The 23017-nt window shown below is 41.6% G+C and overlaps 1 protein-coding gene across 1 annotated transcript; it reads right to left on the bottom strand.

The window, feature by feature from the left end:
- Positions 1 to 542: 542 nt before the first annotated feature.
- Positions 543 to 22167, bottom strand: smg5 (SMG5 nonsense mediated mRNA decay factor). The gene is made up of 22 exons (XM_053227855.1): positions 21735 to 22167; positions 19054 to 19152; positions 16503 to 16626; positions 15704 to 15860; positions 15221 to 15310; positions 14963 to 15052; positions 13742 to 13820; positions 13360 to 13485; positions 13029 to 13097; positions 11817 to 12028; positions 11582 to 11719; positions 10012 to 10848; positions 9759 to 9922; positions 8973 to 9048; positions 8657 to 8832; positions 7868 to 8026; positions 6744 to 6803; positions 5719 to 5878; positions 4887 to 4977; positions 2983 to 3057; positions 2732 to 2870; positions 543 to 1741 (listed from the first exon to the last, which is right to left on the bottom strand). Exons 1-22 carry the CDS (start codon positions 21797 to 21799, stop codon positions 1658 to 1660), a joined length of 3270 nt encoding a protein of 1089 aa, XP_053083830.1. The 5' UTR covers positions 21800 to 22167; the 3' UTR covers positions 543 to 1657.
- Positions 22168 to 23017: the final 850 nt, after the last annotated feature.

Here is a 23017-nt window from a genome sequence, read left to right as displayed (position 1 = left end):
CGTCATAACTACAACTAGGGAAAATATTTTTCAATCAGTCCGACTTTCCTAGTCAGGGGGCGTCAATAACAAAAAGTCACAGCAGCCGCCAACATGAACACAACACCTACAGCAGAGGACGAGACACGCACTGTAGTTCTGCATGTTAACTCAGCTCTTCATTTCCATTCAGTAAAACTTCTCGTCATTGATGATACAAATAATAATAAATAAATGGAAACGAATGAAGTTTTCTCACGCCTTCCATTTTTTTCTGATCATACTCTACGTCGAGCTTTCGAGAAAGGACCTGAAGGCAGCATTACTAGGGGCAAAAATAATAATAATAATAATAATAATAAAAGAGTAGGCATGTTTCTAATTTGCATGTTCATGGTTTGAGGGTAAATGTGCCTGAGGACATTTTCGTCAAAGCGCTACATCACGGAAATGAAATGATTCCTTCCTTAATGGTCTATCTGCTGCCGAATTGTAAAAAACACAAGGATGCCTTTTATAAAACGAAAAAAAAAAGAAAGAAAGAAGAGACAAAAGTCTGCTGCTTCTCTCATGATTTTTTTTATTGTTTTAATGCCTCACACATACATCGGTTTCCTTTTCACTGTGCGTTGTGGGATGACTATGACGGGGCAGCGATGGTGAACAGCGCACATATTATTGAACAGAACTACCTTCACGTATGTTAATGAGAAAACTGTGAGGGCGAGATGACGATCAGGGCGGTGACATCACCTCTGCAACCTCAGGAAACCTGTTCTGTACTCCTGGAAGAGGCGCTGAAGCCCCGCCCCCACGTCCCCCGTCACTACAGTGAAGCCTACAAAAGAGCAATTATAATGCAGGAACGACATAGAAAAATAAAATCAAATAAAACCGACCATCTGCTTTTACATCTTTACACTGTCTGTCTTCATGAACAGAAACACAATCACAAACAAGCCCAAAAAAAAAAAAAAAGAAAAAGCAGCCATGTAGGATAGAAAAGAAAACCATCCGAAAGAAAGTGTACATCCAAATCAAATGATCCGAGTCCTTCGTGAACCTAGGAGTCAGGAGTCGCTCTGCAGAGGACCGGGTTGTGAAACCGGATGGTCGTGCGGTTCTGCTCGGGTGGGGATGCGTGTGTGTGTGTGTGTGTGTGTGTGTGTTGAGCGGGTTCAATTGCTCGGTTTGTTACCGTTGCATCACTAGTTAGACACAGACGCAGACGCGACTCCCTCTCAACAAGAACAGAGGAAAAAAGGACCATAATCAAAAAAGTCTAAACTCTTGCTCTATATATGTATACTTATTGTTTTTGTCTTTGTGTGTGTGTGTGTGTGTGTGTGTGTGTGTGTTTCTCATACTCGTTCATCTGGTCATGACAAAACCAGGCACACTTTTAGCGCTGCTACATCTCTCTCTCTCACTCCGACCTTTTGTGGAGTTTTTTTTTTTTTTTGCGTCCCGTTTCGGTGCTTTTCCAAACACTTCCGTATCATCCTCCGTCTTTCCTTCTCTATTCTGAGTTTTTTATTAAACCCTGGAGATGCAGAGACACAGACAGAGCAGTAAAATGAGGGAGAGAGAGAGAGAAGGAGAGAGAGAGAGAAGGAGAGAGGGAGTCGATGTGTGATTAGCTGAGTGCCGGGCTGAGTCCCCTGTCCCTCCGTCTCTTTCAGCCCATTTCCTTCCACTGCCGGTAAAATTCCACAATGTTCTTCAGCTCCATTCCCGCCGTCGCCACCGCCTGGATGGCCGACTGTCAGAGAGGGACGAGAGCAGAGCGTTAGAACTTCTGAGAAAAGTCACAAGCCTGCACCAATCAGTATAAAACGCAGAACACTTCTGTGTCTCTGCCTCGTCCGTTATTTACTTCGTTTCCTGTTTCCTCCATCACAAGGAAGGGTGGAAGATTATCATCTAATATAATATATTTTATATAATATAATCTAATATAATCTAAAAAATTAAATAAAAAAAATAAAAAAATCACAGCTGTTAATTTTTAAACTAAGAAAACAACAATTTTACCAAATTTTAGTTTTTAATTACTATTTTTTATACATGGAATTTGTTTTTAACAAGAAAAAGAAAAAAAAAGTTAACCTTAAAGTAGTCATGATGTTTAAATACTAATATTTTTATAAGTGGGAAAAAAAAAGACTAAACTTAACAATAAAAAAAATAGCATGTAACGGTCATGACTTATATATGACGAGTCAGGGGAAGTGAGGACGAAGCAGTACAGAACATCTGCCCTGATGTGTTTTGGACACAGTTATGTCAGTCTTATGACGCAGAGTTTCAATAAAGCTTTAGCGACTTTCTAGAAATCACAGTTTTAATCCTGATGGAACGTTGATAACTGATAAAAGAAAAGGAATTGTTAGTGCACAATTAGCAACGCACTTCAGTAATTAGTGTTAGTGCGCTGACATTCAGACATTTCGTCTCTATGACTGTGCTACAGAACGTAACAGCAGCATTAACAACTTCAGCTCTGGGTTTAACTCGGATTTCGCTCTGCATGTGCACTAAACCCTGTGTTAGCATCAGGGCTGAACCGGGGCACTAATTACGCGTGAAACCTCGAGAGCCTCTAAAAATAGGCAGGTAGACAGATAGCCAGGGGACAGCGTATCAGACAGCTGCACATACCACCCGATTTAGCGAGTACAAATCAAACGGCACGTCGCTATGGCATTCCACACGAACGCTTTTGGCACGGCGCTTTCGCTTTTCCACAAACCTTCATGGGGGCGGAGCGGTCGGCGAGCTCCTCCACCGCGTACCCTGTCAGGATGGTCACCATGCCGGCCGTGTCCTCGTCTCCTCCGCTCTGAGAGCCCGTCAGCTGGCGACAGCTGTCCACCATTTTGTAAAGGTGCCTTTAGAGAGAAGAAGAAGGAGGAAAAAATAAAACCCAACACATGATATGGTGACAATCACAACACTCTGTGTCTAATACAAACACGAAGCGCACTGATTACGGATACTCACCAGGCTTCAATGTCCTGTCTTTTCAGCTTATCCCTCTCAAAACTCCTCCCGGACTCTTTCTGACACCGGATATATCTGTAACACAGACAAGGTGATGACACAGAGCAGTAATTTTCAGATGGACAAAAATAATCTCTGCTCTAATCAGGCAAGCGAGTGGAACTTTCTAGAAGAGCTGTTTATTCTAAGAAACAATAAAAGCTAGTACTGATCTATTCATAAGAGAGAAAACGTATGCAATTGTTCCGACAGTGAAGTTTTCTGTAAGGAGATTTAACTTGTATCTAACATTTATGGAAGGAGTCTCCAGTGTCAGCGCTTTCTAACAGTCAGTGGTAAAGCTGTAACAAAGTTTTATGCATTTTAGCAATTATTTTTAGCAAAAACATCATCAACCTTGGCTTTTAGCTCCAGTTAGTGCTACCTAGATGCCTGAATGACCATGAACACAGTTTGTTCAGCTTCTCTAAAGTTCCACCGTAGCAGAGTTTCAGTACGTACCGCATAACTTCGCTGGAAACTGAGTTTGAAGGGAAAGGCAGCAGGACACTGTGCTAGCTAGCAAGTTAAAATGATGCTGTCACTTTTCTAATTTATATATTTGAGCTTGAAAGTGTTACAATGGAACAAATGATAAATATCAAGATGCTGATTTCTGTCTTGCAGAACATATGCTTGCAGAAAGTATACTTATCCCTCGCTGTAACCATGACGACCTGTATATGTACCTTTCACTTCCTAGCCAACCGAGGTGCAGGACGGCCTCGGTGTAATGTTAGCAAGCGGGTCATCTCCTGATAAGCTTTTTCTCCTGGTGCTAACTGCTAAATAGTTTTTTTATAATTACAAGTCACCAGAGCAGAACCAAAAACCTCAGACGCTGTAGAGCAGGAGTCTTTAATTTCATCCACAAAAAGGGTGTGTGTGGCTGCAGGCTTTCTTTTCTACCGCACAGGAGTCACACCTGATTCTGATTCTGTATGTTTAATTAGCTGTTCCAAGTCTTCAAACTACTATTATGAACACTGAATATTAGGCAGGAATGAAAACCTGCAGCCACACTCTCTCTTTTAGACAGACGACTCTGCGAATGCTACATTTAAGGGTGTGTCGATACACGTATCGGTTTCCACATGCTCCGATACCAACCAACCTGATCCGATCTTAACCATAAAACTCAGCACGAGGAGTTCATCGTAAAGCAGCAAAAAATATCTACAGAAAATGTGAGGTGAGTGAAAATAAAAGGATGTTGTTCTTGACAATCAGCTGCTATAGGTCATAAACAACGAGGGATTCTGACGTAATGAAAACAAAATCATTCTTTAATTTTTTTCAGAAAACAAAAGTGAAACAAAGCCCACTCTTCTCCAATGCAACCTTCGATCAAAGGTCACGAACGCAGCTACCTAATGCACTTCATTTAATATCAACTTGCTAATGTTAGATAGATAGATAGATAGATAGATAGATAGATAGTGGCCACAGTGTAAACTGAGGAATATAAACAGAGATGAATAATAATGTTCCATGACGTCCCTGATTGATTAATATGAAGTAGGTTACTTATTACATTATTGTATTGACGAGTATCAAAGAACATGCACTCATATTTTTACACAGTCTGAAAAGAAAAAAAAAAAAAAAAGGATATTGATGCATCCCACATATAAGATACAGTGGAATAGGTGCAGGACAGATGTGCTGAAAAACGATAATAAAATAATAAACTTTGGATCTGGTTTTGATCTCCTGTTTAAAAAAACCAAACAAACAAAAACAAAAACACATGCATGTGAGATGATTTCTCATTTTCCAAACAAAAATAATGTAAATTTTAAGCAAAACACTCACTACACAGAACAGCAGACACACACACCCCATAAGGACGGTTGCACTCTTACCGATTCCCTTTTCTAAACTCAGACTCCAAAAATCGGATGCCGTCCCTCGCGCCAGGATTCTCCTTCTTCAGGACATCGAGTCCATCAATGACTGAGGAGAAAGCAAAATTTAAATATTTATGTGGAGTGAGTGTATATCCCAAACGCCTTGTGGTTACCGTAAAACCCCGCATATACGCACACTCCAGTTTCTACGACTTTCTCGCTTTCATCATCGAAATTATTCGTAAAGTGACACTTCAGTAATATGTTCATATATATAATTTTTAAATATGTAATTGTCTAATGTTAGCCAAGTCAAACACACACTGATAGATTTTATTTTGCATTAACAAACTCAGAACATCCTCCATTTACCTCGACAGAAGGTACGAGGCGAGACGAGAGAGGAAAGGGGCGGGGCTTCCACAAGTGTCTTAATATCAAAAAAGCTACGCAACTGTCAATCATTCCGGACTGATATTTATCGACAGGCTCATATTTTTAATCAGGAAGGAAAAAAAAAACCTCTTTTGTAGTATTTTTGAGTCATAACTCGTACTGATAAAATGCAGATCTCCTAAGAAAAATGAGTAAAGGTCTTATTCTGGAATCTGATTGGCTGGTAGAAGAGGGAGCATTAGTCATCACACACCACGTTGCATTAAAATGCATTTATAAATGATTCATCTCCGCTTTATTGATTCAGATGGACGTGGTTTCAGAAAAACAGTACAATTCCGTGACAACTAGTGACCTGAACTCTAATTTGAACTGCGTGACTCCACAGCATTCCTCAAGCGGCTCGTGGCTCGTGGCCATGCTCGTAAAGCTGAAGGGCGAGCGCTCTGACCTGTGCGTGGGATGATGATGATGAAGCAGCCGCTTGCTGCCAGCTGCCGCAGCAGGTTCAGGTGTTGGCACAAAGCTCCCGTGTCGGGCACCAGGTACGGAGACATGGACGACTGGGCCTTGGGTTGCTGAAGACTGCCTTCCAGCTGGGACACCTCTAACTGCGCGCACACACACACACACACACTTTAAAATGAGCTCCTCAAAAGACTGGTGATAACTGAGTGAAATAACCCAATAAAGCCTGAGAACTTGTACATTTTTTTTTTATGTATGTACAAAAGTTCTTCATAATCCCAGAGCTTGGTGATGTGACTATATAATTCCAGTATCACGATAAATTATGTCACGGTGCACTTTTCCGACATATCACGAATATCACAATTTCTTTTTATACAAATTTGTCATGTTTTGAAAAATAACTACAAACCGACTGGAAGCGGCTGATTAGAATTTAGTAAAGAATCTCTAAAATGTTTACAGAAACATATTTTCCTTCTTGTAGACAATAAATAAAAGTATCACTAACACTAAGTCATGCTGTTATAGTAAAATAATCAACGGTGGGGGCGGTGTGATGAAGCAGACTCAATGTCACCAGTGATTATTTTCCTCTAACAGCATGTCCTAAAGTGTTTTATTCCTCATACACCAGAGCAATTTACTAATTAATAACATTTTTATTAATTAAATAAATTACACATTATACTTTTTATAAGATTATAGTTACGATTATAGTCCAAGAAATAAGTTCCATTTTATAGCAGCTAGAAACAGAAATTGCAAAAAAGCCTAAACTCCGCTGTCTTGAAGACGTTGGAAAATTTACAGTCCCAGCTTTAGCTGTTACTATAGAAACGATAATGTATTAGAACATGCGCATTAGTACGAACCTGTGATTCACAGCTGCACTACTGTCAGAGCTGCTGTTATAGAAAATTAAATCAACACCTTCTGACCAATCACAATCCAGAATTCAGCTAGGACATCAGACATGGTTTGTAAAAGTGATGTGAGGACTCAAACCTGCAGACGGAGTTGTGCCATGTCCCTCATGAGCCTGTTCCTGCGCGCTTCCTCTTCAGCCTGCAGGAAACACAATCAAACAACACAGCGACGATGAACTTCGAAACCTGACGCGATCAATCACGTTAGGTTGGACTTTTTAAACTTTTTCTTTCTTCAGATTTTTTTTTTTTTTTTTGTACTTTGCTAAAGTCTCTCCTTCCCCCAATTTGTCAGAACACCACATCTCGTGTTTCTAAAGCCTTGTCAGCTTGAAGGTGCTCCAGAACAGCACGGCGGCACTTTAATCAGCGTTTGTTCTACACTGCGAGGGCAGCGTGGTTGCCTAGCAACATCAGACTCTCGAGAACACCTTGCTAATATGACAAGGCGGTGCGAAAGGGAACGTGCTCTGCTCTCCACAGGCCCACGTACCCTATCATTTATTCCTGCTTTAAGTGAGTGGCACTGCTACAGCAAAGGGTTTTTTTTTTTTTTTTTTTTTATGGCTGGTGCTTTTACATTTTTATTTATTTATTTTTTTTACATTTATATAAACGGTCTGTACATGCTGGAGACAAAGTTGAGGTGCAAATTAAAATGTCTTACAGAACTGGTGACGTAAATAAACCGAAAAGTCTCCATTTTTGATTTTTAGATCTATTCTTAGCATTAAGATTATTGCTCTAAGGCTTTAAACCGACAAAAACCTACATGTGTAAATGTATACAGGTTATAATTCTTAACATGAATAAAATAAGCAGCGTGTCTGCAGGCATCATAATGCTTTTTAATGCTTTTTTTTTTCCCAGAGTGTGTGATGTGACGTTAAATTATTTAAAACAGATTTAACTGCATGAGGAAAAAAAAAAATATATAGAGTGACTGCGTAAACTCCTCTGTCCCGAAAACAATTACAGCTCGTGTCACAGAAAAGCTTTACAGTTACAGAAAAGCAGAAAGCACAGTTACTATAGAAACGATAACGTATCAGGACATGCGCATTAATATAAACCAGTGTGAGAGAGAGAGAGTATCATGGTCTATCTGACGGATGACACAGAGGGGCGCCAATACTTTGTGCAGCGCAACAGATGGACACATTGACGCTCAAATCTTAAGACTCATGAACTCTGGGCTCTCACCATGCGGAACTGCGCCTTCGCCTGCTGAACCATGTTCTCCTGCTCTGATTGGCTGATGCTGGTGAAAATCCCCGCCTCCGGGTTGTAGTGCAGCACGTTGCCTTGGAGACCGGTGAGGAAGTGGCCGAAGCTGCGGATGCAGCACAAGCGCACCACACACTGGCGGAAAAGCAGAAATAAAACTGCATTCAAATGATTCATATCGTACCTCATAATAGCAGGGATCCACAACCTTAACGATTAATCAGTAAAGAAACTTCTTACTTTTTAATTAATGTTATATTTTCTGCTTATGCATTTTTTTTTCCAGTCTCACTCTGTTTTTTTGCTTTCCTCCCCTTTTTCAATTTTTTTTTTCTTCTCTCCTTCTATCAGGGGATTTAACAGTCAAAAAAAAAAAAAGAGTAAATTTATATAGTGCTAACAAAATCCTTTAAAATAAATAAAAGATTTTAAACATTAAAAATAAGAGTAAAAATAAACAAATACATGTAAATGCAATACATTCAAAACAAATGAATCAATAAAGAAATTAAAAAAAACTTTACATGAAGGGAAAAAAACAGTGAAAGTGTAGGGACTGAAATCGCACTTTTACACGTTATAATGCAGTAAAATGATGTGTTTTTGTGTAATTGCTCAGTAATAACTAAAAGCTGTTTGTTACCATTAATAACACAATAAGGGTTTGATTTTTAACGCCACTATTTTAGGTCAAAATCAAACACAGGTATGATTAGTAGTGATTCTTTTTTGTGTAAACGGCGTGCTCTGTATGAGACGGCGTACCTCCTGCAGCGGGCTCAGGCTGGCTCTGTGGTGAGTGAAGTCGAGGCGGCGGTGTGCCAGGTTCAGGGCGGGTAGGTGGCGTAGCGCCTGGTCCTCCGGCAGCAGCACCGTCTGCACCAGGTCCGGCTGCTCGCTGCTGGCCAGCAGATCCCTCACCTCCTTCTTGAGACCCAGATCTGAAACGCAGCAATACTGAATTCAGTCACTGAACATGTAACACCTCTACGAGTATCAATCCTGAGGCTATTAAAGATATAATTACAGGTTTAGGAAAATGTTTTTATTTAATAATGGGGTGTGTGTGTGTTCAACTGACCTGCTTCCAACACCTTGTTCCCATCAGGCAGTAAGTTTAGCAGCACTGAGAGGCGATTCCACAAACTCTGAGAACTCTGGGAAAAGGACAGAAAGCAGAAAAACTCAATAACCTACCTAAGCTACGTCTACGGAAACATTTCCGCAAAACTGAGCTTCGAGTCTCTTGATAAAAGGAAAAGGAGCTTTAAAAAATTTGCAAGCCTTTACGGCACATTTTCTTCACATTTTAGAAATGATTTATTAATTTCAAATGGAGTTTTATAAGGCATACGTGCGCACTATGAACATTCTACATCACCAGTGCTGTACCCTGGTACATGTAGCGAGCATATACACTGAGGCTATTTGGGATTCAGCTTGAATATTTCTGGGTTTTTATGTGTATGAAATCTATGACAGATCTAGGATATGAGTGATAAGAGAGCAACGATTTTCACCTTCTGTGCGTTCTACACTGAATAATTTAGCATTTAAGAATTCAAGGAATTCTTTTAAAGGAATATCTCGGTCCTAATTCACGTTGAAGTTTAATTATTTAATATGTAAGGAATAAAAAAAACAACCTAAAGCCCCAAAGCTGATTAGTTTCCAGAAGGAGCACACCCTAAAGTGTTTAATTCCTCTTATATCCCAGGTGTTACTATAGAAATGATAACATATTAGAATGAACGCAGTAATATAAACCTGTGACTTGGAGCTGTCAGAGCCGCTGTTATAGAAAATGAATCAACACCCACTGACCAATCAGAATCCAGAATTCAACAGCGCTGTAAGATTGTTATACCTGTGCACACATGAGAATGATGTCTGTATTTGTCCTCAGCCAATCCACGAAGACCTTCACCACCTGAATGAGGCCTTGGTTGGTCAGAATCTCGAGTCTCTCTGAAAGCGTTTTCTCGCTGTGATCTGATTGGTTGCTGTGCTCGCTGTCCTCTGTGTCGACGTCTGGGGGAAAAAAAGACGAAAACGACGGTCAGCGCAAACAGACTAAAGAGAGACATTAACAAATAAACAACAACTAGAAAGACAAGGACCGTCATCATTGGTTCCATTAGCGATCTCTGGACTTGTGTTACTGGGCGTGTCTCCGGGAGGGGGCGTGGCCTCCTGCGAGGGGACGGAATCGGAGGCTGTGTTGGACGTGTGTGAGGGTCTCAGCAGGACGTTGCTGAAGGTTGGAGCCAGACGGAAGCAGCGTTTGGCCTGGAAGAGCTGTGAGGACATGGCCTGCAGGTTGCTGCTGATGCTCGGGTCGCTGGACAGCAGCGGGCCGTTGGTGGCAGGAGGGGTGGAGCCTTCATCACGCGATGGACGTGCCTTCTCCTCCTCTTCCTCCTCCTCGGGTTGCTGCTCCTGCGCCGGACTTGCCGAGTCCTCCATGTCCTCCAGATCGGAGCGCGACTCCTGGCTGTTCATATCGGAGTCTGTCTCAACGTCGAACGCGGTGCCGCCCTCCTCCTCCTCCTCCTCCTCTTCTGATCCACTCTCCCAGACGCCCTGCTCTCCCGCCGTGTCCCGGCGTCCCTCTTTCCCCAGAGAAGAGTTTGCAGGGACTCCTGAACCGTCCGCTCTCTGAGTCTCTTCGTCCTCCTCTTCGTCGCTCTCGAAACCTTCGCTCAGGTCGCTCTCGTCCTCGTTGCGAGCGCAGCGCCGTCGCCTTAGCATGGACAGACGCGAGTATTTCCTCTTCTGTTTCGGCTTCTCCTCCCCGCTCTTCTTCGCCGAGCCTTTCTTAGAAACTGCCGTCCTGTCGCCTTTCAGCTCGTCTTCATCGTTCTCGTCGTCTCCGTCTTCTTCTTCTATAGAGCCGTTCTGCAGCGGTCTGTCCTCTGAGGGAAGTGTGTTTGTCTGCTCTCTAGGATCAGTGTCATCTAAAAAACAGGAGGGTGACAAAGAGAGGAAATTTATGTAATTTATTCTTTCTGTAACATGGTTAAAGATTAGCATGACTATTTTACAGTCTCTTTCTGCAAACACATTAAAACTGCAGAGAAAAGATCACTAAACTACACAGACTGCACCTGTGATAGCCACGATTTTATACGTATCTACTGCGAGTCCAACTGTGTCTGTGCTTAGCATTTTGTTTCTATACAGTTAAAGAAATAGAGGCTTAGAGTATAAATAATAGTTATTATTTTTAGAGATTGTAGATTTTAGCCATTACTGTACAGGTTTAACCCTAAGAATGAAATCATAACTGGATTTTATTTTTGCAACACTAAACTATCCATTCAAGTATAATAACAACTTTCAAAATACACAAAACAAAATTAGAAAATAATATTCAAATATTCTGCTTAAGACATCTGGTTTTTACATCACATCCAAAAGAAAAAGGATTACTGGTGAGAAACGACAGTAAAAGGGGCAACAAGACAAATTTCCTTGTTTTTCAGAGTTTTTCCATGCATGTGAATGCCTCTGATTATTTTTTTTTTTTTGCCGTTATTAGATTATTTCGTACGTATTCACACCCACATCACCCACATTTATGGATTGCTTATAAACTCAATATTACAGACAAACAATGAAACAGAGAGAAAAAGAATCAACCAATATGAAAATGAGGATCTCAGTGAGGTCGCTGGTGTTTTTTCCTACCCGTGGCGTCGGTGCGTAACGTCGGGACGTCGCTCTCTCCTTGTTCGAGTTCGGCTTGTAGCCGGATGTTCACGTGGTTCACCAGATGGGAGAAAAGTGCTAGTGTGAAGGCGATGGAGGCGCTGTACTGCTTAGACCCTGAAAACAAATAATCAATTTAAGTGCTAAACATCGAACCACCAGCTCAGTGTGATGGACATCACTCTTCATCCTCATCCTCATCCTCGTCCCTCACCTCCTCTCTTTAAGCTGTGCACCACCATAAGGCAGATCACCACCATTTTGAAGACCAGGCTGTCGGGCAGCACGCTGCAGGCCTGATCGTGCTCGTCTTCCTCCTCGCTGATGGACTGGCTGCCGTGACTCGGCGTCGGCTGGTAGAACAGCACCAGGTTAAAGTCCTCCAGGACCGACTGGCACAGCGACGTCAGCTCCGTGTCAATCACGCTACGTGCACACACACACACACACACACACACACACAAAAGCACTACAGTAAGACGTCTGTATTAATACTGCATTCATCTAAAACTAGTAACTCTGCATTTTCAGCCTCTGACTTTAAAAAAAAAAAAAAGAAAAGAAAAAAGAAAATGCCCCCTTGACTCGGAATTCCTACTTCCTAAAATCAGGAAGGTCCCGAGTTCAGCAAGTGACATCAAACCACCATGACTGCTCAGAGCATCCACGATAAATAATGACAGTTATACCATATACAGTAGTGTTTGCATTACATCAATCAACATACAGACATGTTTGCTTGATAAATGTATAACGTTTCACTAATATATAATTATATACAATATACTATATCACTCATCACAGTTAGCTGGCTAGACTTTTGCTAACAAAAGACAAACATGGAGGCGTTCATGTTTTTTCCACCATTTTGTAGCCTGAATGTAAAGAGGTCAAAAATGGCACAATTCTGAAAAATTCGACTCCAAACAAAGCATTATGATCCGGATGATACCTGGGTGCAGGTGATTTGTCAGAATAAATCTTTTAATGATATGTAAAAATGTAAAATACATAATATTTAGTTTTTGCTTTTAAAAAAAAAACTGCAAAAATAGGCGATACAACAAAAATATCATGTGATGGTTCTTGAATGCAGTGCGACGATACACGAAATCTCACGACCTACAGGTTTGCTCACAAACTGCCAGCAATAAGGTAAGTGTTGCATTTAAAAATAAATTTAAACAAATAATTTATTTATTATTAATAATGTTACATTTATTTTTTCCCCTCGTTTTCAGTGTTAAATAATTTATTTGTGTCGAGCACAGGGTATCACTGAGCACAGTTTTTTTTTTTGTTTTTTGTTTTTTTTTTTTTTAAAGAGCAAATCTAAATATCGTGATACTTAGGCATCAGAAACAATATCGTGATGTGATATTTGCGTCATATCGCCCCACCTTTTCTTCACAGAGGTTTATCTTACCTGTTCTTGGGCTGCAGTAAACTTTGGAGGTACATGAAGCTTACGAGGAGTCGCTTGATGTCCTTTGATCTGAAGTGGAAACCGAAATTTTATTTATTTATTTCAAATTATTATCAATTTGTAATAAGATGAAAAACAGAGGACTGTACAAAAACTTCAACGATCAAATAAAAATAAAACTTTCACAACATTAATAATATTCTATCTTTAGCTGTTAGAGCAATAAGTCAGATGTTATTCCTTTTAGACTTTTCATAATATCTGATTTCTACTCAGATGCACAATATCTAGTTTCTCTCTCTCTTTCAAAGCGTGAAGCGTGAAGGCTGACCTCTGGCGTGACGGTGAGAGCTTCTTCATCTCTTGTTTCTTCACCTGATGGTACATCTTGGCCGCTTTATCAAACAGACGCTTCAGGTTTCCGTAGGCTCCCTCGAAGGGCGTCTCGGACTGAATGCTGGCGGACAGGAAAAGCAGGTTGGTCGCGATTTCCTTCTCACACATCTCACTATACTTACAGCGTACGACGTGCGAACATGAGCCTAACATTCAGAGTATTCACAACGCACAACTTTAACTTCAATATGAAACTATTCTAAAGAACGAGGTGTGTGAATATTTTTCTAGAGCTGTAGAAAGGGGACGCACTGCCCTCCTGAGGCTGGACGGAAAATTGCACTTTTAAGATAAAACACTGCAAATGTGTCACTTACCAGCGCAGGTAATAGTACGTCGCTTCTACGTTATAAAATTTACTTCCAGCCAGAGTACCTAGCTGATTAAAAGGCATTCCTGTCAGGCAAATAAAGACAAAACATTAAAGATTAAAGTTTAGTAACAATTCATGAGCCTTCATTTATTCCTTAATAATATACTAGAGCTGAGTGAAATGGCAAAAAAAATACATAAGTTTATAAATAAATTAAACAACTTGTGCAATAATACTTCCCTTAATGTCCGCTATATTATTATTATTATTTTTTTTTATATATATAAATTAAAAGATAACATTTTTACATATTAAAATAAATTTTAAAAAATAACACTGAAAAAAAAAACTGTAAAACCTTTAAAATCAGATGTTTCCAGTCATTTTGTAATTATTAAAAAAAAAATACAAAAATGTAATAAAACGACAAGATATCTAACTTAAAGACATTTTTTACGATACACACCACGATGTATCACGATATACAGGCTAGCAAAAGAGTACTGCATTTAAAAAAAAAACAACAGCATTCAGGGTATTTTTAATGATTGTTTACAAAAAATAGTTTATTTAACACTGAAAAGCAGAAGAAACTTTTAAAGTTTGTTTAAAAATATAATTTTGTAGTAAAACAAAATCAGCTACTTCCAAATTCCATTCAATTTGTGAATAAAAAATATTAAAAACATTAAAAAGTTAGAAAAATAGATCATGATCAAGTCAAGTGAAGTGGAGTTTACTGTCACTTGACTTGATCATGATCTATTTTTCTAATATTTTTAATATTTTTTAACCACAAATTGAATAGAATTTAGAAGCAGCTGATTTTGTTTTACTTCAAAATTATATTTTATGATATCTCAGAAGAGCGATATCTCAGAAAAATGTATTGTGAGGTAATTCATCACGATATTTTAATTATATCGTATCATATCTCTCAGCCGTATGCTTCATATTTAATTTTCTTGACAGCAGTAACAGGGAATAAAAATCTACTGAATAAAATTTACTGTGAAAAAGGAGGGATAAATTAAAAAATATTGTAAAAAAAATGGAGTTGCTGGTGTTGGAGTGTAGATATATTGTTAAAATGCCATATGATATAAGATTTAAAAAAAAAAACTGCACTCTGTTGGAATTTATCACAAAACCAAACTCCTAATCAGTAAAACTGATAAAATGCCGGGTGACGCAGTCCGTGGTGTGAAAGTGTGATGCTTCTCACCGATGGTTGGCGAGACTGACAGGGCCTGGTGGTAAAATCGCTCGGCCAGCTGCTCGGCCTCCACGCCTGCCAGCTCGTTCTGGTACCGTGCTGCACACGACAGCAAAGAGAAGACGAGAGACTTCACTTTCATTTCTTCTTACACTAGCAAAACTGGTTCAGGTCTGAGTCAGTTCAGTCTATTATAATGAATCACAAGCTCGCTGACATTCACGCTCTTTCAAAGCTCATTCTAAAGCGAAAGCACAAAGGATTTACCGAGGTCACCCAGGTACACGAGACATCGATGACATGCCATCTGTGCCCATTCCATCTCCTTAGGTGTGGCAGACACAGGTTTCTTACGACCTACGGACAAGAAAGACACATTACCTCACAAAAAACCCAGCTAAATTCTGCATTCTGATTGGTCACAAGGTGCTCAGATTAAACAGATTAAAACATACGTGTAATTGTAATTGTTGCTATGATCATTTTTTTTTTCTGTAAGGAAATGTTTATTATGTATGTAACATTTATGGAAGAAGTCTCCAGTTTCAGCTCACTCAGAAATAAAGCTGATAAAGTTTTACGCCATCGTCCAAATTCAATTCAGTCTGTAATTATTATGTTATAAAAATATATCATTTACATCATATCGCCTAGCGCTACGCTTGAATTTTTCTGCCATCTTGACTATGGAGTTGTATATGAACACAGAGACGATGGCGCTGTGGACTGTGCGGCCGCCGAGGTTCTCACCGATGAGCGGGTCGGTGACGTGCGTCCAGTCGATGCAGTCCTGCAGCTCCAGCTGGTAGTGGGACTGGATGTAGAGCAGGAGGTGCTGGTAGAAGCCGACTCCAGCGATCAGGTGAGTCCTGTACGCGCACTCCAGAGCACTGCGGCTGTGGATGTGCTGCACGAGGAAACCGAGAACGAAAGTTATGAAGCTACTAGAAACAGCCTACGAACACCTTTTATAATAACCTTTCATAATGCAAATTAGCCAAATAACATAAAGCCAAACATCACTAATTACTTAGTAGCTAACGTTAACATAACCCTGTTACGGTATATCATTTTTTATTTATTAACCATCAGAAGCCTACTTTTGCCCCTTTTCATAAGATATGTGACGGTTGGGGTTTTAGGTGTGATGGATGACTGTATAAAAATCGAAACCAACCAGAAAATCGAGCAGCAAATAAATAAAAATAGTAAGTGCTTGTTTATAATCCAGATAAAAGTAACAAAAAGCATTTTTTTTCCCCACTGCAAACCTGCAAAGTTATGAGTGAAATCTTCTCTTTACGACAAGACGCAGATTTAACACAAGTCTCTACCCCAAATAATTGACATTGAAATTATTCAGTAATATGGAAATTAAAGTAAATTATAAAGCAATGTGTCTTTTATTGTACATAACCGAGCAATATGTAAGATGTCAGAGCGGGTTAATTAAACAGCGACATGCCCTAATTGTTATCCGTTTATACTGCCAGAGCTGCTGTGGTAGAAAATTCATCAACACCCTCAGCGTTTCTGTAAACATCAATACCTTCTTGTTGGTCTTGATGACTTGAATGACCTCGTAGTAGACCTTCCTCCAGAGCAGCTCCTCTGCCTTGCGGCCGTAATCCACCGGGTGCAAGAACATCAGCTTTACACACAGCTCACGCAGCCTGGCAGGAAGGACGTTAATAAAAAATTTTTTTTAAAAAAACAAACAAAAAAAGCCACACAGAACAAATAAAGAGAAGGAGCAGAGAAGGAGCAGAGAAGGAGCAGAGAAGGAGCAGAGAAGGAGCAGAGAGCGAGCAGAGAAGGAGCAGAGAAGGAGCAGAGAGGGAGCAGAGAAGGAGCAGAGAAGGAGCAGAGAAGGAGCAGAGAAGGAGCAGAGAGCGAGCAGAGAAGGAGCAGAGAAGGAGCAGAGAAGGAGCAGAGAAGGAGCAGAGAGCGAGCAGAGAAGGTGCAGAGAAGGAGCAGAGAAGGAGCAGAGAAGGAGCAGAGAGCGAGCAGAGAAGGAGCAGAGAAGGTGCAGAGAAGGTGCAGAGAAGGTGCAGAGAGCGAGCAGAGAAGGAGCAGAGAAGGTGCAGAGAGCGAGCAGAGAAGGTGCAGAGAAGGTGCAGAGAAGGAGCAGAGAAGGTGCAGAGAGCGAGCAGAGAGCGAGCAGAGAGCGAGCAGAGAAGGTGCAGAGAGCGAGCAGAGAAGGAGCAGAGAAGGTGCAGAGAGCGAGCAGAGAAGGAGCAGAGAAGGAGCAGAGAGCGAGCAGAGAAGGAGCAGAGAAGGAGCAGAGAGCGAGCAGAGAGCGAGCAGAGAAGGAGCAGAGAGCGAGCAGAGAAGGTGCAGAGAAGGAGCAGAGAAGGAGCAGAGAAGGAGCAGAGAAGGAGCAGAGAGCGAGCAGAGAAGGAGCAGAGAAGGAGCAGAGAAGGTGCAGAGAAGGTGCAGAGAAGGAGCAGAGAAGGTGCAGAGAGCGAGCAGAGAGCGAGCAGAGAGCGAGCAGAGAAGGTGCAGAGAGCGAGCAGAGAAGGAGCAGAGAAGGTGCAGAGAGCGAGCAGAGAAGGAGCAGAGAAGGAGCAGAGAGCGAGCAGAGAAGGAGCAGAGAAGGAGCAGAGAGCGAGCAGAGAGCGAGCAGAGAAGGAGCAGAGAGCGAGCAGAGAAGGTGCAGAGAAGGAGCAGAGAAGGAGCAGAGAAGGAGCAGAGAAGGAGCAGAGAGCGAGCAGAGAAGGAGCAGAGAAGGAGCAGAGAAGGTGCAGAGAAGGAGCAGAGAAGGAGCAGAGAAGGTGCAGAGAAGGTGCAGAGAGCGAGCAGAGAAGGTGCAGAGAAGGAGCAGAGAAGGAGCAGAGAAGGTGCAGAGAAGGTGCAGAGAAGGAGCAGAGAGCGAGCAGAGAAGGAGCAGAGAAGGAGCAGAGAAGGAGCAGAGAAGGTGCAGAGAAGGAGCAGAGAAGGTGCAGAGAGCGAGCAGAGAAGGTGCAGAGAAGGAGCAGAGAAGGTGCAGAGAGCGAGCAGAGAGCGAGCAGAGAGCGAGCAGAGAGCGAGCAGAGAGCGAGCAGAGAAGGAGCAGAGAAGGTGCAGAGAAGGAGCAGAGAAGGAGCAGAGAAGGAGCAGAGAAGGAGCAGAGAAGGAGCAGAGAAGGTGCAGAGAGCGAGCAGAGAGCGAGCAGAGAGCGAGCAGAGAAGGTGCAGAGAAGGAGCAGAGAGCGAGCAGAGAAGGTGCAGAGAAGGAGCAGAGAGCGAGCAGAGAAGGTGCAGAGAAGGAGCAGAGAAGGAGCAGAGAGCGAGCAGAGAGCGAGCAGAGAAGGAGCAGAGAGCGAGCAGAGAGCGAGCAGAGAAGGAGCAGAGAGCGAGCAGAGAAGGAGCAGAGAAGGTGCAGAGAAGGTGCAGAGAAGGTGCAGAGAGCGAGCAGAGAAGGTGCAGAGAAGGTGCAGAGAAGGTGCAGAGAGCGAGCAGAGAGCGAGCAGAGAAGGTGCAGAGAAGGTGCAGAGAAGGTGCAGAGAAGGTGCAGAGAAGGAGCAGAGAAGGAGCAGAGAGCGAGCAGAGAAGGAGCAGAGAAGGTGCAGAGAAGGTGCAGAGAGCGAGCAGAGAAGGTGCAGAGAAGGTGCAGAGAAGGAGCAGAGAGCGAGCAGAGAGCGAGCAGAGAAGGAGCAGAGAGCGAGCAGAGAAGGTGCGGAGAAGGTGCGGAGAAGGTGCGGAGAAGGAGCAGAGAAGGAGCAGAGAAGGAGCAGAGAAGGAGCAGAGAAGGAGCAGAGGGCGAGCAGAGAGCGAGCGGAGAAGGTGCAGAGAAGGTGCAGAGAGCGAGCAGAGAAGGAGCAGAGAGCGAGCAGAGAAGGTGCAGAGAGCGAGCAGAGAGCGAGCGGAGAAGGTGCAGAGAAGGTGCAGAGAAGGTGCAGAGAGCGAGCAGAGAAGGAGCAGAGAGCGAGCAGAGAAGGTGCGGAGAAGGTGCGGAGAAGGTGCGGAGAAGGAGCGGAGAAGGAGCAGAGAAGGAGCAGAGAAGGAGCAGAGAAGGAGCAGAGGGCGAGCAGAGAGTGAGCAGAGAAGGAGCAGAGAAGGAGCAGAGAAGGAGCAGAGAAGGAGCAGAGGGCGAGCAGAGAGTGTGCAGAGAGCTTTTACTTGTTCCGCAGGCTGATGTTCTCCGGTTTGAAGACCTCCCTGTAGGACGATTTGCTGCCGATGATCACATCCAGCTTATGTACAGATTCCACCACGGCCCTAAAGAGAGAAGCGCAAAAAACAAAAATAAAACAACCTCCACAATAGAGATGGAGCGATAAGAAAAAAAATATCATATCACGATTCTTAAAAACATTTATATGATACAGATCGTGATATTTAGATTTTTCTAAAAAAAAACTGAAAGCAAAACAGCAGTGCTGCTTTAAAAAATAAACTAGACAACCATCTACAAAAATTATTAAAAAAATATATATATATATATATATATATATATATATATTTTAACACTGAATAAAAAGTAAAAATCTGTAAATTCTTTCACTATTTGAAAAAAATTAATAAACTAAAAATTTAATAAAAAGATATCCCAATATCTCAGAAAAGCGTATTGTGATATAATTGATATAATTCATCACAATATCAAGAAATCACGATGCTCATGAGATTTAATCACATTACGATTAAAGTGAAACTGTTACATGACGCTTGATCAGTACACGCAGTATCGACAAACTCGGAACAAAAACCTTCCAGATGTGGTACGTGCCAATGAAATATTATTTTATTATTTTATTATTTCAGCCTAGAGTCATTTTTAAAGACAGTCATCTCTCGGATGGCGTGCTATGATAACAAATCCATGACGTTTTATATTTGAATAAATTTATATATAATATTGTAGACATTATATGAAAAGTTAGTTTTTGCTGGCTGTTTGTGATGCATACTGTGTATCGCAGGAATGGTTTTTTTTGAGAATCGTGTTATGATATGATATGATATTGTTTCTCATATCACTGCTAGTTATAAGATTACTTTAGAAACAACACACTCTCTGTAATACTCTATATGGCGAAAAGTTTGTGCACCCCTGACCATCACACTCATATGTGGTTCTTAAATAAACTGCTGCCACAAAGTTAGAAGCACACAATTGTACAGAATGTCTACAGTTTCCCTTCACTGGAACCAAGAGGCTCAAACCTGTTCCAGCATGACAATGCCCCTGTGCACAAAGCGAGCTCCATGAAGACATGGTGTGTGAAGGTTGGAGTGGAAGAACTCGAGTGTCCTGCACAGAGCCCTGACCTCAACCCCACTGAACACCTTTGGGATGAACTGGAACTGGAGACTCCTTACCCAACATCAGTGCCTGATCTCACTAATGCTCTTGTAGCTGAATGAACACAAATCCCCACAGCCACGCTCCAACATCTAGTGAAAAGCTTCCCAGAAGAGTGGAGCTTATTATTAAAACAGCGAAAACAGGGTTACTAAATCGGGAATGTGATGTTCAGCAAGCACGTGTGTGTGTGATGGTCAGGTGTCTACAAACCTTTGGCTGTAAAGTGTATTTTTAATTCTCTGGACTGCATTAAAAGATCTTGAACCCAAAATACTAGCGAGGGGAATTCCCGCTCTATTCAGGGAGTCGTAATCATTTGGCTCAACTCACCGATACGAGTCGACTCTTTCGGCTCCCAAACGAGTCGCTGCCTTTTTTGGTGCAATATTGTGACTGGTGATGCCGTCGTCCTATTGGTGGATTTTATAGCAGCACTCACACTCCGAGAACTTAATCAGACATTTCTCACACTGTCAGAATTTTGCCGTCAACCGTGTTTGGTCGCAGCAGCACTAAACTGACCATCAATAACATGCGAGCGTGTCGTTTTATGCTCTCTAAGACCACGCCAAGCTTAACTCACGACTACGACAGCATTTCTGGTCTGCCACAACATTTCTTCGCATTACACCTCATAAACTCTATTTAGATAATTATTTATTTAGCAAGGGCAGGACAAAAGTTTAGGCACCCTTACAAGTTATCCTGACAACTGATCACCTTATCTCCTTGTCATTCTTCCTCTCTATCTCTCTCACACACACACACACGCGTCACCATCACACTATCACACAGCTTAGATGTTAATGAGGTTTCAAATCTATTTGATTAAAGGAAAAATAAGAGTCTCTCATATGCGAGTCGACTCTCAAGTTAAAAGAGCCGACTCAGAGTCGACTCATTCTCAAACGATTCTCAAATGACTACAAAATACTCGCGTGCATGGACATGAACAATGAATTATCCAGAATTATCCTAAATGGCAAGTTTTTAAAAGATATATAAGTCAGATATGAAGTGAAACTGAAGCGTAGACATTAAATACAGGTGATTTTTGACAGCTGTCATCAGGCAAAGAATTCTGTCATGGAATCCAAGATAATAAAGTGACTCTGGGGGTTTATTATTGTCTGAAAATATTGATTCATTTATTAAGAAAGTCGGAAATCCTCTCATATTGTGTACTAGGACACTTATTTTATGATTTTTTTTATGATTTTCAGGTCTTTTTTTTTTGGTAGCTAAGGCTACACAGAGGAGATGCCTGCTAGCCCATTTAGCTCATGTTCGGTTGAGTAACTAGCTCTCATGTAAAATGTTTCAGATGAATTTAATAAACAAGGTCATTAATGTAAAGGATAATGTGCGTCTAATGTTAGCTAGGGTTGCAGTTAGCGAGCTAGCTGCTGCTGTTAACGTGATTCGCCAGTTTGCTATTTCAGCTAGTTCACCTGAACGCCGCGGTGTTGTTGCTGTTGCTGTTGTTGCTCACCTGTACAGCCGCTTGATGTGAAGGATTTTGGCCTCTGGCTCGCTGTCTTGTCCCGGTCCGCTCATTCCTGCGGCTGTTTTCGGCTAGCTTTAGATTAGCACACCGAAACCCAAGGCGCTGATTCAGGCTCGCGCGCCTTGTCTTAGGTTAGCTAGCAAGCTAGCTAACGTTGGACAACGTTAGCTTTCTAGCTAGCTCCCTGCTTCCTCCGACTACTTAAACGGACTCGCTGTGGTTCCTTATGCCCCTTGTCGCAGACCTCTTTACCCATCCGTTCGGAAGTCAGGTAAAGGACGGACAAAACCGGGTTCGCCGTAGGTCAGCTGTCACGCCCCGGACTGTATTTGATGTTGTTCCCCGTTCCAGGAATCGTTCCGTGAGCGGCCATTTTTCCACAGCGACCGCTCCGGTCTCGCGAGACTTGCGTTGTATTTTCTTCCCTACAGTGACCACTTAAAGTACCGCGAGAGTTGTGATGGTTTCCACAGTGACCGCTCCGGTCTCGCGAGATTTGTGGGATGTTCTTGGACGGTATTTACACTTATTTCAGTCCAAAAGTTTGCATTCATGTGTCGCTTTTCGATGGAATATTGCAACAAACATGATTCAGAATGCTCAGAGGATACAAAGAGGGTAGAGGAATAATATAAATGATGTGTAATAATGAAGGAACATGAGTGAATTTTAATTTTCTTTGTTTTTTTTTTTGACCTCTAAGACTATGGAGATGTCTAAATGTCAGATAAGTAGTAGTTAAAAAAAAGTACAGAAAGAATACTGTGCTAAAATTGTACTTAATTTAAGATACAGGGTGCACGATTATTATTTTTTTAATTTAAAAAAAAACATGAAAATTGACTCATGGGAGAAATCCTGTATAATCAGATATTCCTGAGCTGTTCCTAGTCACTCCGTCAATCCTGTAATTGGAATTTGGTGTGAAATGTGTACGCATCCCTCATATGGCAACTCGGATACGTCAAATGTCATCACACCTCAACTTTAGGCACAAAAGAAGTTCCAGTGACAGGCTAAAGCTGGCAGCCAATCAGGGGAGAGACAGAGCGAGAGGGCGGGAGTCCAGCATAATCAAATAAAAAAGAAACCACATTACTAATAGTATTATTGAAAGTATTATTAATAATATTACTACACTCTATCAAAATCTAGACACCATTTTAATCCCATTTAATAGAATACTGAGTGATGTGGCTTTTGTGGCAGATGCGAGAGAAGTTGTTTTCAACAGAATCTACATGATTATTCCTGTCATAACATTTTCA

The sequence above is a fragment of the Pangasianodon hypophthalmus genome, chromosome 22 (genome assembly GCF_027358585.1).
Source record: "Pangasianodon hypophthalmus isolate fPanHyp1 chromosome 22, fPanHyp1.pri, whole genome shotgun sequence".
Lineage (NCBI taxonomy): Eukaryota > Metazoa > Chordata > Actinopteri > Siluriformes > Pangasiidae > Pangasianodon > Pangasianodon hypophthalmus.
This window is presented reverse-complemented; position numbering and strand designations above follow the sequence as displayed.

Bases quoted from the DNA above. Each gene is read 5' to 3' on its own strand.
- smg5 (XM_053227855.1), bottom strand. From the start codon at position 21,799: ATGAGCGGACCGGGACAAGACAGCGAGCCAGAGGCCAAAATCCTTCAC. The intron at 16,627-19,053 runs GTAAAAGCTCTC...CCTTCCTGCCAG, and splicing joins AACATCAGCCTGCGGAACAA to GCTGCGTGAGCTGTGTGTAA. The intron at 4,978-5,718 runs GTCAGAGCGCTC...CTTTCTCCTCAG, and splicing joins CATCATCATCCCACGCACAG to TCATTGATGGACTCGATGTC.